The 16,873-nt window shown below is 35.2% G+C and overlaps 1 protein-coding gene across 2 annotated transcripts in view; it reads left to right on the top strand.

Annotated features, from left to right (window-relative positions):
• Window positions 1-16,873, top strand: part of SCFD1 (sec1 family domain containing 1) — a 127,262-nt gene that overhangs the window by 30,482 nt on the left and 79,907 nt on the right. For both annotated transcript variants that reach the window (XM_024732666.1, XM_024732667.1), the window contains exons 5-10: window positions 1,906-2,028; window positions 3,300-3,387; window positions 7,745-7,834; window positions 9,955-10,010; window positions 11,166-11,251; window positions 14,314-14,413. In XM_024732666.1, coding sequence (XP_024588434.1) covers window positions 1,906-2,028; window positions 3,300-3,387; window positions 7,745-7,834; window positions 9,955-10,010; window positions 11,166-11,251; window positions 14,314-14,413 — 543 coding nt within the window. The remainder of the gene's footprint in view (window positions 1-1,905; window positions 2,029-3,299; window positions 3,388-7,744; window positions 7,835-9,954; window positions 10,011-11,165; window positions 11,252-14,313; window positions 14,414-16,873) is intronic.

The following is a 16,873-nucleotide window of genomic DNA, read 5'->3' as shown; positions in this document are numbered from 1 at the left end:
GAGGTCTCTTGTGGACCAGTGTCCTGAAGTTGGCTCTCCCACCTCAGAGGCACAGCACTGACTCCTGGCTGCAGCACCAAAAGCCTTTCATCCACACAGCTCAGAACAAGAGGGAGAAAAAGTAGGAAGGAAGGAAGGACAGAGATAAGATAAAGTAAGATAAAATAAAGTTATTAAAATAAAAAATAATTATTAAGAAAAAGTTTTTCCTTTTAAGTAAAAAAAACAAAACAAAAAACAACAACAAAAAGGACGGATAGAACCCTAGGACAAATGGTGAAAGCAAAGCTATACAGACAAAATCTCACACAGACACATACACACTTAGAAAAAGAGGAAAAGGGGAAAAAATAATAAATCTTGCTCTCAAAGTCCACTGCCTCAATTTGGGATGATTCGTTGTCTATTCAGGCATTCCACAGATGCAGGGTGCATCAAGTTGATTGTGGAGATTTAATCCGCTGCTCCTGAGGCTGCTGGGAGAAATTTCCCTTTCTCTTCTTTGTTTGCACAGCTCCCGGGGCTCAAATTTGGATTTGGCCCCGCCTCTGTGTGTAGGTCACCGGAGGGCGTCTGTTTTTAGCTGAGACAGGACGGGGTTAAAGGAGCCACTGATTCAGGGGCTCTGGCTCACTGAGGCCGGTGGGAGGGAGGGGCACGGTGTGCGGGGTGAACCTCCAGCAGCAGAGGCCAGCGTGATGTTGCAGCAGCCTGAGGCGCGCTGTGTGTTCTCCCGAGGAAGTTGTCCCTGGATCCCAGGGCCCTGGCAGTGGCGGGCTGCACAGGCTCCTGGGAGGGGAGGTGTGGATAGTGACCTGTGCTCGCACACAGGCTTCTTGGTGGCGGCAGCAGCGGCCTTAGCGTCTCATGCCCATCTCTGGGGTCCACGCTGATAGCCGCAGCTCACTGCTGTCTCTGGAACTCCTTTAAGCAGTTCTCTTAATCCCCTCTCCTCGTGCACCAGGAAACAAAGAGGGAAGAAAAAGTCTCTTGCCTCTTCGGCAGCTCCAGACCTTTTCCCGGACTCCCTCCCGGCTAGCCGTGGTGCACTAACCCCTTCAGGCTGTGTTCACGCCGCCAGTCCTCTCCCTGAGATCCCACCAAAGCCGAGCCTTAGCTCCCAGCCCCGCCCACCCCGGCGGGTGAGCAGACAAGCCTCTCAGGCTGATGAGTGCTGGTCGGCACCTGTCCTCTGTGCGGGAATCTCCCCGCTTTGCCCTCTGCACCCCTGTTGCTGTGCTCTGCTCCGCGGCTCCGAAGCTTTCCCCCTCCGCCACCCGCAGTCTCCGCCCGCGAAGGGTCTTCGTAGTGTGTGGAAACCTTTCCTTCTTCACAGCTCTCTCCCACTGGTGCAGGTCCCGTCCCTATTCCTTTGTCTCTGTTTATTCTTTTTTCTTTTGCCCTACCCAGGTACGTGGGGAGTTTCTTGCCTTTTGGGAGGTCTGAGGTCTTCTGCCAGTGTTCAGTGGTTGTTCTGTAGGAGTTGTTCCACGTGTAGATGTATTTCTGATGTATTTGTGGGGAGGAAGTTGATCTCCGCGTCTTACTCTTCCACCACCTTTCCCCTCTCCTGGATTTTTTTAAGAAGTATGCTAATATACAAGTATGCTAATTCAAAGCAGTTTTGTACACTACTGTAATTAATAGGGTTTTATTGATAATATAATTATAGTATCATAACTTTAATTATTAAAATACATGTCAGTTATATCTGGTAACCAAGTAACCAGTACCTCTTCATAACTTTATTCTCCTGGGATACTTTTTTTGTATCATTTGTATAACCTGTCTTTTAAATATGCATATTATCCTCTAAAAGCTTGCTCTTATTGCATCTAAAAGATTTGCATTGGTCATTATCCTTTATACTATCCTATAAGAATGAAGTATTCATTGTATTCATAGGATCTTCGAAATCAACTCTATGAATCATATTATTTAAATTTTATTTCTGCTATTTCAAGAAGTAAACTGGAAGATATTGCAAATGCAGCATTAGCAGCTAGTGCAGTAACACAAGTAGCCAAGGTAAGAGGTTTTGGTTGGCTGATAACATTTTGTTAAATGTAAAATTTAGTAATATTCTGAAACCTATAAATAGACATTGGTGTCTAATTTACAAAGGACTGGAACAACCTAAGAAATATTTAGACCCAATACTTCTAGAAAGAGTTCTGATAGTGTAAATTATCTTCAACTTGGACTAGGCAAAATAAACCAAACTAAAGGAACTTATTACTTAGTTAATTTGAAAGACAAAAATACGAAGCTGAATCTATTTTTGTTTTGGGCTGGGATTTATATAATTTTTTTAGCTCAGCTTAGAAATAGTTTGACAGTTGTATTGTCATAAATTATACCCAGAATATTTTGACATTGTTTTATCAGTGACCACTATAGTCACCATACTATCTTCAGATATTTTTTTAGTTAGGAGAGAGTATCCAAGGGGGCTATATTGCATATTATAAGAAAGAAGGCCAGCAATTCTATATCATAGTCACTTTTAGTCATGTTTGGCTTAATTATAAATAAATCTATAAAATATATTCTTGGTTGTAGCCCTGTTTTGCCCTTTGTTTCTTGAATTTGGACAAGCTATAACTGAAAATTCTACAGAATGATACAGGGCGAATAAAAGACTAAACAACCATGCATTTAATTCCCATTCTTTCATACTAATAGATTTTTCATTCTTAGATTTAGATAGTCCACTACTACTTCTGATTAGTTTTTAAGGCTTATGTCTTATTCTTTCTCTTCCAAAATTTATCATTAGTTTTACATGAAATATGTGAACAGTTTTCAATTTAACTACATTTAACATATCTCAGATAGTTTTCTTCATTTTTCTCCTGTTTTACACTTCTAAAGAACTAGTGTAACTTTTCCCCACCTATAAATATAGTTCACAGTGTAAAAACAGTTACTATGACTTTCTTAGAGAAGTATGATTAAAATGAATATAAAAATTAAAATTGTGGTTTTTCTTCATATTTGATATCCATTCCCATCCCAACCACAATTTGTTTTAAAATTTTATATCTTCTTAAATTTTGTTTTCTGAAACTGTTACTCTCCTTGACAATTTATTGCCCAGAGTCTTGTTTTTTTTTATTGCTTTTTAATGTTACTTTCTCATTCTTGTCCAATTTGGCAATCTACATGCTACATGGTATAATTTTTAGTTATTGAATATAATTATAGTTTTATTCATTTTATCATTAGTAGATTAAATCAAACTAAAAGTGCATTCAATATTGTAAAATTGATTTGAAAACCTTTTCTTTTGTTTCTAGGTTTTCGATCAGTATCTCAATTTTATTACTTTGGAAGATGATATGTTTGTATTATGTAATCAAAATAAGGAGCTTGTTTCATATCGTGGTATGTAAAAATAGGAATTTTATAATTCATTGTTAACAAAATGAACAGTGTACTGTAGAAAAACAATAGTAAACATGTTTAGTGCACTCCCGAACCAGCTTTGTTTACAGCCCATAAAGAAAACAAGTCTCAGAGACTTGAGTTCTGTCACATGTAGACAACACTTACTAAATCTGTTTTGTAAGCTCAATGAAGGACCAATTATCTGACCTTTTAGTTACCCCACAGCAACTTGCACGAGTGGTTCACTCATGGTGTGTAAGACAGTATTTTAGTAGTAAGATTCAGTTAATCTTTTAGTACTTTGATCCTTGGACAAGAACAAGTTTACTTTGCTTCTCTGTGCTTTAGTTTCCAAATCTGTAAAACAGGAATAATAGTACTATCTACCTCAGAGTTTTTAATGGGAGTTAAATGCATTCGTGTATGTAAAATGCTTGGAAAAGTTACTGGCATATCCTAAGCACTCAGAAAAGGTTGGTTAATGTTGCTATTTGTCAAGATCAGACAACAACAAAGAGTCAGCAGCTACTAATGTCCTATTATGGAATGAAGTATTGATATAAGTACCATTCTCAAATATAGGTTGTTAGACACCCTTGATTCTTACACCCTGTTCATGCAGTGGTAGGTTTGAGTATTGGTATTTGATCAAATGCTATCTAACCACCTCTGAAGTTTGTATTCCCAGCTTTGATAAACTGACCATTCCTTGGATGTAGATTAAACTTAACAGACGCACACGCATACACACAGTTAACAGACACACATGCATACACACACACACATGCACACAGGCACATGGACACCCACACCGTGTTTTATTGTCTATGCTGATTCTTTTTCTTTGTAAAAACACTTAACATGAGATCTACTCTCTTAACATTTTTAAGTATATAATACAGTATTGTTGATTTAGGTACAATGTTGTATGGCAGATCTCTAGAACTTATTCATCTTGCCTAACTGAAACTTTGTGCCCATTGATTAGTTATGTCAAATATTTTAAAGAAAATTGCAGACTACAAAAGATGTGATTAGCTAATTCATAGAAATAATTATTAATTTGATACCTAAGGATTGAGATGTTTGGGGATGACTAGAGTTTCAGAGGTTCTAAAGTAGGGGCCTCCCATGGGGGCATTTGGAAATGTGTAAGGACATTTTTGATTGTCACAATTAGCACTAGCATTTAGTGAGCAGGGACTAGGGATGCTAAATCTTCTGCAGTGTGTAAACCATACTCACACAGAAAATCGTTCTGCTCAAAATACTAGTGGTATTCTATCATAACACACTGGACCAGGTGGTAAGCTCCCAAGAGAAGAGAGCATGAATCTTTTGGTTTCACTGAGCTCCATAGTATGCCTTCTTGCTGAAATTAAGCAACATCTCTAAATGGGTGTAAGTATTTGCTGAATTGCCCCTGTAAGAGATTTTTGACAGTACTGTAGTTATTTACAGAAGTCTGTTTACATTTAATTGGCCTTTAACTTAATTAGCTACTTAAGTTACATGTTTAAAACCTAGTTTCCCTTAAGCCTTTAAGATAAACTTGTAAATTTTGTTTATAAGTCTGTTTATTTGAAAACAAGCACCTTTACTTTTTCTTTAACTCAGATTGAACTGACTAAATTATAATCAGTCTCATTTAACAAACTTAGTCAACAAACTTAGTTTGTTAAATTTCCTTAAACAGTTTAAGTTGCGTTTATAAGTTCAGCCTATTCATTTTTTAATTATTTGTTTTTTAATTGATGTATAGTCAATGTACAATATTATATAAGTTACAGGTGTATAATATAGTGATTCACAATTTTTAAAGGTTATATTCCATTTATAGTTATTATAAAATATTGGCTGTATTCCCTATGCTGTACAATGTATTCTTGTAGCTTATTTTATACATAATAATTTGCACCTCTTAATCCCTACCCCTAGGTTGTCCCCCCTTCCCTCTCCCCACTGGTAACCACTTATCTGTTATCTATAGCTGTGAGTCTGCTTCTTTTCTGTTACATTCACTAGTTTGTTGCATTTTTTAGATTCCACTTATAAGTGATACCATGCAGTATGTGTCTTTCTGTCTGACTTGTTTCACTTAACATAATACTCTGCAAGTCCATCCATGTTGCTGCAAACAGCAAAATTTCATGACTTTTTATGGCTGAGTAGTTTTAAGTACTTCAAATACCAGACCAGGCAACTTTATAAATCTAACAAAAAAAATCTGCCCAAATATTTAAATAATTATTAAAAATAATTAAATTTATAGGGAGTCTAAATTCATTAAACATTCAAGTGTTTATAAATTTGTTTTCTTATATCTCTCAACTTAAAAATCACAAGTCAGAAATTAATTATTGAATTAAAAGTATAAATTTAATTTATTAATTTTAAAGTATAATCACATGCTTAATCACCCAGATTCTCAATAGTATAATTATAGTATAATAATAGTAGTAGATTGCCCTATACATATTTTACAATATAAGCTCATTTACTCCTCAGAATAACTTAATGAAGTAGGAATTAATATTATTTTTGTTTTCTAGATGAAAAAACTGAGGCATAGATACTAAGTAACTTGATAAGGAAATGGCAAAACTGGGTTACTAAATCCAGGCACTCACTCCAGAGTTAGTGCTCTTAATTATTATGTAATTATGTGGCAAATCCTCTCAAACATTACAAGTGCTTTAATTAATAATCTTAAACAGATTATTCAAAACATAAATCAACCATATTGATACCATGGATTCAATTTTTATCACCTGTTTTCCACGATTGGGAATTTATCCAATAAAGGACGCAGACTTGTCACCTTAGTTAGACTTAGGCTAATGTCTCAGACAAACCAAGTTGTTGTTGAAAGTGAGTTGAAGTTAGTGATGGACAGTGTTTTGACTGTTGAGGTCAGTTGTTTCAGAGGTGTGGGACTGAAGGGTATGGACCTGAAGGGTGGAGGCTTCATATAGATTTTACCTGAACCAGTGATTGGCAGAATGAGCTGAGTATTTCACTGGATTGGTATCCCCTGAATTTACATAATTCACGTTGTATCCTTATGCCATTTCTGTCATCTGATTTGGATAGATGGCAGTCTGCAATACTGAATAGCAGCACGTTTCCTCATCCAGATTATGGTTAAAGTCTTTGTTATTTTTATGTTCTCTGCATGTACCATACTTTCTTTGAACACTTTGTTGCATCCAGTTGGATTCTGATTTCCTCTTATGCTGATCACAAGTTGTATTGAATTTTATATTTGGTTTCACATTCAAGATGCTGGGAAATTAAACGTATTATATAGATAATATTTTAGTCCAGACAGTCTTTTAACAAACAGTTACTGAGCATCTTACTTGTCAGACACTGAGCCTAGGTACTCTGAGATAGGAAGATGAATAAGGCAAGGTCTTTGTCAAGAAAAGTCTTCACAGCAATGTTTCTTAAAGTGTAGCCCCAACAACCTGTTTTTCAAATGTGGAAGCCATCGCGTAGTAGAGCAGCCAGGATAGCAAAGTCACTGGTTGTCAACCTAGTGAGTAGGCTTGCCACCTCTCCATTTATTCTTCCCTCCTGGCTAGGGACCATTATTACTCTTACCTTTTAAAAACATTTGACATGTTGGTTCTTAAATTTCCAAGAAAGAAATGGGACAGAAAAGAAAAAAATGTGTAGCCCCAAGTATCACCTGAGGTGTTTGTCAGAATTGCAGATTACCTAGAATTATCCCAAATCTATTGAATTGAATCCCTGAGGGAAAGGGCTAATAGTCTTTCATTTTTAATAGCTTCCAGAGAAACTTCTTTCTCTTCTCTCCTATTCTTGGAATGAGTCTTCTGTCCAATGGAGTTTGAGAACCACTTAAGTACAGTCTAGTAGATCAGAAAAGAAATTTATATGATTTGTTATAATACAAAGAAAATGTATGTGATGTTGGTCTTGCCGTAATTGATTTATTGATACATTGTCCTTTTCTGGCAGTATTTGGATAGTAAGATCAGTAAGTTTCTTGAGGCCATTTAATGTTTGTGAATAAAATTATGGAAGTCGATATTTCCTGTTTGCTCTGGCAAAAATTTTGTATAATTTATGTGGTGGGTTTTTTCATATTATTACTGCTCTAATATTGATACTACTCATTACTACTACTGATATTGAGGTGGTATTTTTTTGAAGTATAATTTTTGTGGATACTTGTTCACTTAAAATTTAAAGCATAAAAAATTTTACTTCTTTAACTATTATAAGTATTATCAAACTGAATATTGATAGGTGTTGAGTAATAATTTGAATAAAAATAAAGGATAAATTTTGGTCACTTTCTTCTCCTTTATCTATGTCATTTTAGCCATTAATAGACCAGATATCACAGACACAGAAATGGAAACTGTTATGGACACTATTGTTGACAGCCTCTTTTGCTTTTTTGTTACACTGGGTAAGTTTTCAAACCTTTGTTTATTTCTTGAAAGTAAGTTATTTAACAGCTCATTTTAACTTGTTACACTGCAATATGATCCTTTATTATCTATCTGGATCTCTACAATCCCTCTCTCCAGAGTTGAGATAAAATATACATTCTGTACTATATAAAACCACAATTCTTCTAATAATTTGATGAAGTTAGCATTTAGCAGCTCTCTTGAGTTGTCACCTTAGATGTCTTTGGTAATTGTAACTTCCTAATATATTGTTTGAATGTTTGCTGGTGGCTTCACCTATGTGCCTGCTAATTTTCTTTTAATATTTCATTTTGAAAAATTTCAAATGCACTTCTAATTAGAGAGATATATGCCTGGTAAGTATTAAGGCAAACTCCCAAGGCTCCAGAAAACAGTAACTTTACGTAAAACACTTATCCAACATACTCTCAAAATTTTAAACATTTCTTTGGAGTATCTAAATTTACTTACAGCTACATTGTGTTTAATGTCTAATGTATGATTTTATTCATTACTATTAATAATGGGTATGTTTAGAAATCCTCTAATGGCGATTTTAATTTTGCAGACACTGAAAACTTCAGTTAAAATGATCCTCACACTACATTAATAAAATTTCTCTCTTTTTCACAAATGAGAAAATTGAGAGATACATGCGTAGTTTAGGATATAGACAAAAGCTTGAGGAGAATTTGCATACAGATTTTGCGGGTCCCTCCTTTCAGGGATTTTTCCCTTTAATTTCCAGCCCTGAACTCCAGGCTTTGATTTCCCAGCTCAGTGAGTCTCTGCTTTCTGCTTGAGCTCTTTCTCCTCTGTGCCATGCAAACTGGAAAGTACCCTCAAGAGGAAAGCTGGTTAAAAGTATCTCTCACTGTTCAAGTATTTCTCTTCTTTCAAGAGTTTTACCCTCCTCCACTTTCTGCTTGCTTTCGATTGCTCTCAGTACCTTCAAATGGAGTTGTTGTTGGGTCTTTTTTTGTTTGTTTGTTAAAGAATGCACATGTATACCACTTTTAGTCATTAAACGGACATAATTAATCTTTCTATTTTTGCACACAGTCTCCAGAATTTTGCTGAATGCTAGAGTTATTGTGGACATTAAGGTTATTTTTGCTTGATGATAACTATATTTTCAAGGTTAAGGTAGATTGAAAAAGAAGTGTACAGACCACTGAAGTGTTAGAGCCACTTTTATTATGTAGAGTATCAGAAAGTGATTTTTCTTAAAGGAAAAGTTGAAATTACTGCCAACCTGACATAGAAAGATATCAATAATAAATTAAGTGGAAAAAAAGCAAATTTAAGGATGGTATGCAAAATATCCTATTTTTGTTTTTTATGCACTCCACACACACATATTTAGACTATATGTAGAATATAACCTGGAAACATTCATATCTAATTCTTAATGGGATTATTTTGGGATGCTTGAATCAAGAGGATTAACTTTGTACATTTCTAATATTATTTGGATTTTCTTAGGACAGACATGTATAGCTTGCCATCAGAAGAAAACAAAGTTTTAAAAAATGTACTGATATTTCACGTTTTTACTTTTACAAGTGACTGAGCATGCTTTGTATAGAATCTAAAATGTAAGAATTTCAGCATATAAGTATTACAGTGTTCTTTGTTTTATGAGATTTTCAGTGCAGTTTAATTTTTTTTTCTCATTTTAGGATTTCAGCCTTCAATAAAACTTGGAATAATAGAGAGAAATTAAGAAGTCTAAAATGAGTTGATTTGATAATAAACTGAGGCCAACTTTTAGGAGCATTTTACATTGTGCAAAGAATGTGTTTTCTATTGATATTATCTTTTAAATTAGTCAAAGTGCTGATTTAGTCAGTCCATTGAAAAAATATGGTCACACTGATTGACCCACACAATATAAAAATCATGTTTTTCTGACTCCCTTCATGTTGTCTTTATAAATGGTAAGGTCTATTTCTGAAACCTTGCTTTTATTTTCAAGATTATAAATCCTTTTATGTTTGTACCCTGAAATTGTATATATCTATTGTATGTTATTATTTGAGGCTGATGTATTTTATAAGTATCCATTTTAATTATTAAGAGCTGAAATCATTGCTAACATCTGTTGTTAAAATAGGTGCTGTCCCTATAATCAGATGTTCAAGAGGAACAGCAGCAGAAATGGTAGCAGTGGTGAGTTCATGCAAATATCCATTGGGGATAAATAATGTGTCAGTTGTTTTCCCTAAATACCTCAAGTATTTTTGTTAATATTAAGTATGTATACAGTTGTTATGGGTTATATATTAAGTGCCAAAGGCAAATATTTTTATTTTATAACATTGGGATTACACCAAAAATAAAAAGTAATCATTGTGATCATGTGATGGAGTAAAATGATTTATTCCAATGTGAATGTGCTATTCCAGCCCTGTTTCTTTTTTACTCAAATAAATATTCCTCATTTAGCTTTGTCTCTCTAAGTAGTATCTTACACTTATTTGATTCCTCAAATCATTTAATATTTAACTTCATTTAGCAAACATTTATTAACAATTGTAATCATTTTTAACATGATGAAGTGTATTTTGCTTTCCCATAATACTGGAGTAGGACATTCTGTGTAAAATGAGCATTCAAGAATTTGCTTTAAAGATTAAAAAATAAGATATTAGAGAAATTACAGAGTTACTGAAAAGAAGGTAAATGCTATGGAAAGATGGAGGAAGATACACTAACATTTTTGAGTTTTAGTAGCCCAAATGAGTCACTGACAGATAAAGGGCTAGTTTCTTTCACATATTCCATTTCTATTCTGGAGCCTCTTGCAACCACCACTATTGAGATAGCTTCCTCGGTGCAGCAAGTTATGCTTTGGGAGAGAGTGTGGGTTATTACTGCAAAACGTTTCCTATACCTAAAGTAAAAATAGTCAAAAAAAAGTGATTATTAGTGAAATCAGGTCTGAGTCACAATAGAAAAAGCATTGGTCTTTTCAAGTCCAAGTTAGGATAATATTGAATAGTAAAGAAGCTAAAATGTGAGAATTGCTGTTTTGTAAAGGAATTCTAAATTTCTTAGTTCCAAAATTAAGAATACAATGTGTATTACCCTATGCAAAGTTGTCTGAAACTGTTCTTCAAGAGTTAATGTAGCACAGGGAACTCTACTCAATATTCTGTGATAACCTATATAAGAAAAGAATCTAAAAAAAGATGAATATATGTGTATGTATAACTGAATCACTTTGCTGTACACCTGAAACTAACACAGCATTGTAAATCAACTATGCTTCAATAAAATTAAATATTTTTTTAAAAAGAGTTAATGTAAAATTTCATTTTTCAGAAACTAGATAAGAAACTTCGGGAAAATCTGAGAGATGCAAGAAACAGTCTTTTTACAGGTGACACACTTGGAGCTGGCCAGTTCAGGTATTATGTTAGTTAATACACCTTATATGCTTGAAAATGAAACATTTGTAGAGTTTTTTGGGTTGTTTTTCCTTGTCTGATAGAATACCCTTATACTGGAAAGTCTAGATCAGGGTTTTGATTCAAATCGTTCTTAAAAATACAAATGGAATATTTTATTTAATTTACCTTCTTTTGTTAGAATTTTTTGTTTTTCATTTATATCATCTGTAGGATAAATTTTTCTGTTTATACGGCCTTTTTTTTTTTTTGCGGTATGCGGGCCTCTCACTGTTGTGGCCTCTCCCGTTGCGGAGCACAGGCTCTGGACGCGCAGGCTCAGCAACCATGGCTCACGGGCCTAGCCGCTCCGCGGCATGTGGGATCTTCCCGGACCGAGGCACGAACCCGTGTCCTCTGTATCAGCAGGCGGACTCTCAACCACTGCACCACCAGGGAAGCCCTGTTTATACGGCTTTTGCAGTAAGAAGCCACTTCCTTTTAATTATCATTAAGCCTCTTGGTAATGAAAAAAAGTAAGTTGAATAACTTGTGATGCCTATGTCTATTTCTACCTGTCTATTAACTGGTTTCCATTTTTACATTAAAATACCGGCAAAATATTTTTGTCTTTTTTACCATGTCTAGTATAAATAGATAATGCCAAAGTTACTGACTGCTCATTTATTATTGAATAGAAATTTTTTTTAAAAAACTGTCCATTATAGTGTATTTAACTTTTGTTTATTAAAAATAATGGACAGGGCTTCCCTGGTGGTGCAGTGGTTGAGAGTCCACCTGCCGATGCAGGGGACGCGGGTTCATGCCCCGGTCCGGGAAGATCCCACATGCCGCGGAGTGGCTGGGCCCGTGAGCCATGGCCGCTAAGCCTGCGCGTCCAGAGCCTGTGCTCCACAATAGGAGAGGCCACAACAGTGAGAGGCCCGCGTACCACACACACACACAAATAATAATGATAATAATGGACAGTATTGGGGTGAGGAAGTAAAGAAACCCACACCAATGGCTGAAAATTATTTCAAGGGGAATAGACAGTATTTTGGAAAATTAATTATTATCCCTAGTTTTAGGTGAATTAATAAATAAAGCCTGTGAAAATAAACTGATACTCAGTATAACTGCCTTCCAGGAATTATACTCTTATGGTAGACTTCATTTTAAGTCAATTTGATGGCTCTTACAGTTTTATATACTATTCCTATAATTTGCAGTTGATACTAACATTGTGTTTCAATTGTTTGTTCAACTGTTTCACCTCCCATATTACTTTAAACTGTTTTGCAATTTCATCGCTGGTCTAAATATTCTTCTAAATAATGATATTTCTTATTAAGTAGAGCAGAGATATCAAATTCTCATCTGATTTTTTTTTTCAACAGAAGCAACCACTATGTCATACCTTACTGAACAGTTCCTTTTTTATTGTGCTCTTGTATAGGCCTTAGAAACCAATATAAAGGCACTGTTTTATTTAGATAAATTTTTTTTTAGTGTATTCACATGATCATAATATAGTTGTCTTACTTTTAGTTTGTTGTATGCATTTCTAAATTATTTGAATTAGGGGTCAGCAGCCTTGTCAGACTATTTATTGTTAAATGTATTTGAATCCAATTGTAGGCTAATGATTCTCAACGAGAATTTGGTAATGTCTAGAGACATGTCAGTTGTCACAATTGGGTAGTTGCTACTGGAATCTAATGGGGTGCATTATGGAATGCTGCTACACATCCTACACTTCACAGGACAACTTCCCATAATAAGAAATTATCCAGCCACAGATGTCAGTAGTGCTGAGTTAAGAAACCCTGCCGTAGGCTATCCTCCCTACCTTCCACCTAGCTCTGGAATAATGAACGATGGTAGAAGGTGGTAAGCGTGCCATTCCTACCTTTTTATCGCCAAGTCTTATAATTAATGCAGTTGGGAGTTCACTGTCTTACACCCAGTAGGGTGTAATGAGTTACTGAAATTGTCAGAGGTCTTTCAGGAGAAAATACATATAGTAAATAAAATCAGGTAGCAATGCCTATTGAAAATTGACGTGTACTCTTGATACAGTAGTGCCTCTAAAGTGAAATCTCTATGCCTTCTGGAGACACATGGTAACCAGATGACTTTGTGCCTCAATTTGCTTTAAATGTAGTTTATTTCATATCTAAATGATAGTGATGGAGTTAAACAATACATGACATGTCTGGTAAGTGAGTAATTATATAATTAGTTACTGTTGTCGTATAATGTTTTGGTTTCATATATTATAATGGGATAGGGTTTTGTGAGCCTCTTCTGTTGAGTCTGCTTTTTTGAATTTGTGTTTTCAGGAAAAAATTGGAATTTGTAATTTATGAAACGATTGAACATTTGTATAAATTTGTAAGATCCTACTCTCTGTAATTGTTTTCCCTGAACCTGACAATGGGTTTTCTTTTTTTCCTTTTATTCAAAAATGTAAAATATAAATCTGAGCAAAAGCAACTTATTCTTACTTTGATAACTATAAAAATTATTCTGTAGGGCTTCCCTGGTGGCGCAGTGGTTGAGAGTCCGCCTGCTGATGCAGGGGACACGGGTTCGTGCCCCGGTCTGGGAAGATCCCACATGCCGTGGAGAGGCTAGGCCCGTGAGCCATGGCCGCTGATCCTGCGCGTCTGGAGCCTGTGCTCCGCAAGAGGAGAGGCCACAACAGTGAGAGGCCCACGTACCGCTAAAAAAAAAAAAAAAAAAAAATTTTTTTTGAAAAGATTTTTTTAAGTTTTTTTTAAAAAAAAAAAAAAAAAAAAAATTATTCTGTAGAAGTATTTGTATAGATTTTTTTCCTTTAAGAAAGTTCCCTAAGTAAGACTTATAATCTAGCATCATACACAGGCTCTAGGTAGTACAAAGCATTGCTTTACTTGATTGTACTAGAAAATTTTTTTAGAAAGCAAAGTATTATGGAATGTCAGTATTAGTATACTTACTGTTCATATGAAAATGACATATACTGAAAGTAGTAGAAGAATGTAGATGTATACACAGGTATTAAGAGTTACATAACTTTTTTTTTAATATATTTACAGCTTCCAAAGGCCTTTATTAGTCCTTGTTGACAGAAACATAGATTTGGCAACTCCTTTACACCATACTTGGACATATCAAGCCTTGGTGCATGATGTACTGGTAAGAGGCTAAATATACCACTTTTTGCTAAAATGTAGTAACATTCAATGGTCTTAATTTAAAATTAACATCATGGCTACAGAAATGCAGATGAGAAGGATGGAGCTGTGAAATAGAAACAAAAAAGGTGATGGAATTTGGTATCACTAGATGTGGATGCTGGAGAATAGTAAAGCCTTGAGGTTTAAAGTTCCAAATTTATGGTCTTTAAATTACAGGATAAATCAGTAGTATTGTTGGAATGATGGGGAACAAAAGAATGGAGGAAAATGAGTGGCTGGTTTTTTTTTTTTTTAATTTTCATACTGAGTAAGTAAATAAATTTGTTCTCCTTGGGGAGAAAAGATGTAATTTCTCCTTTTTTTCCTGGGAATCTGTTAAGCCTCATTTTATGGTAAAAATAAATAGTATTTTTTATATTACATCATATGTTTTTGAAGTAATTCCACATAGGTAATTTCATGCTTAAAACTAAAATCTGTTTTATCCATGCATATATTGATCTACTAAACATTGTAAATAGCATGTGATATACACAGATAAATAAAAACAGCCCCAATCTTCAAAGGCAATGGAAAGAAAAGATGTATACAAATAATTTCTATAAGACACTATGTAAAAGGGCCAGAATAGTCCCCATTTGTAAGATAGAAAAATTGAGACACAGAAGTTAAAGGATATGAACCTAAATTACTGGCTTTGCCAAGACCAGCACTCTAATTTACTAAATCTTAGCCCAAGCCTCTAGGGATTATAGTATATAATAGCATCATTATTGCAAAGATTGCCTGAAATGTCATACAGAAAGGAAATGAAAGACATGCAATAGATGGTTTTGGTTTAATGGTTTATTTCTTTAAAACACAGACTCTAACTGTAAAGTATCTTTTAATAAATCAGATTTTAGGATTACTGATGGAAATTGGCAGTTCTGCACACTTCTCTATCCGAGAGTCCTCTGTGATTCTGGACTCGAAGATAAGTGTCAATGATAGTAGTCAACTCTGATTCAGTAGAGAGAGTGAGAAGAATCAAAGGGACACTGCAGAGTGAGAAGAATCAAAGGGACACTGGAGAGTGAGAAGAATCAAAGGGACAATGGATCCAACCCTGAGTAACAGAACATGGAAAGTAGTTTTCATAGGTCAATAGAGGCTGAAGAACCACTATTGGAGTGCCTACTCTTTGACAGAACATTCTAGACCCTGGTTTTAGCAATAAATAAAGCAAGTGAAAATATTCCTTTCTTCCTGTATCTTACATTCTAGTAGGAGAGACAGGCAATAAATAAAATAAAATATGTAATATTTCATAAGGTGAAAAATACTCTGGAGAAAAGTAAAGTAAGTAATGGTGAACAGGATTGCAGTTTTAAAATAGGGAAGACCTCACTGAAAAAGAGACATTTGAGAAAGATCTAATGGAGAGAAGGTAGTGAATTATGTAGCTATTTGGGAGAATAGCATTCCAGGCAGAAGGATGCCTGATATGTTTAAAAGATGGCAAGGCAGCCAAAGTGGCTAGAGCAAGTAAGGCAGGGAAAAGTAGCAAGAGATGAAGTTAAATAGAACACGGGATGCAATGTAGCATAGGACATTAAAGGCCACTGTAAGGATTTTGATTTTTAATTTGAGGGAAGCAGAGAGCCTCACATAGTTTTGAGTAAAGGAATGACATCTGATACACATTTTAAGAGTATCATCCTAGCTACTATATTGAAAAAGACTCTTTGGGGGCATAGGAAGAGTCAAGGAGACCAGTTAGGAGTTGCAGTTATCTTAGCAAGAGATGATGGTGTTTTACACCAGGATGGAAATGGTGAGGGTTGTGATAATCTGTTGAATGTAGGATATAGGATTGACTGATGAATTGGATGTGAGATGTAAGAGAGAGGAGCCAAAGGTGACTCCAAAGTTTTGGCCTTTGCAAATGGACGGATGTTCTTTATTGAGATGGGAAAGACGTGGGAGAAGCAGTTTTCGGGGAAAACTACCACTGGCAATTTTCACAGAACTTGAACAAAAAATTTCACAATTTGTATGGAAACACAAAAGACCCCGAATAGCCAAAGCAATCTTGAGAACGAAAAATGGAGCTGGAGGAATCAGGCTCCCTGACTTCAGATTATACTACAAAGCTACAATAATCAAGAGAGTATGGTACTGGCACAAAAACAGAAATATAGATCAATGGAACAGGATAGAAAGCACAGAGATAATGGTCAGAATGGCCATCATGAAAAAATCTACAAACAATAAATGCTGGAGAGGGTGTGGAGAAAAGGGAACCCTCTTGCACTGTTTGAGGGAATGTAAATTGATGCAGCCACTATGGAGAACAGTTGGAGGTTCCTTAAAAAACGAAATATGGAACTACCATAGGACCCAGCAATCCCACTATTGGGCATATACCCTGAGAAAACCATAATTCAGAAAGAGTCATGTACCAAAATGTTCATTG

The sequence above is a fragment of the Neophocaena asiaeorientalis genome, unplaced genomic scaffold (genome assembly GCF_003031525.2).
Source record: "Neophocaena asiaeorientalis asiaeorientalis breed wild unplaced genomic scaffold, Neophocaena_asiaeorientalis_V1.1 scaffold216, whole genome shotgun sequence".
Classification (NCBI taxonomy): Eukaryota; Metazoa; Chordata; class Mammalia; order Artiodactyla; family Phocoenidae; genus Neophocaena; species Neophocaena asiaeorientalis.
This window is presented reverse-complemented; position numbering and strand designations above follow the sequence as displayed.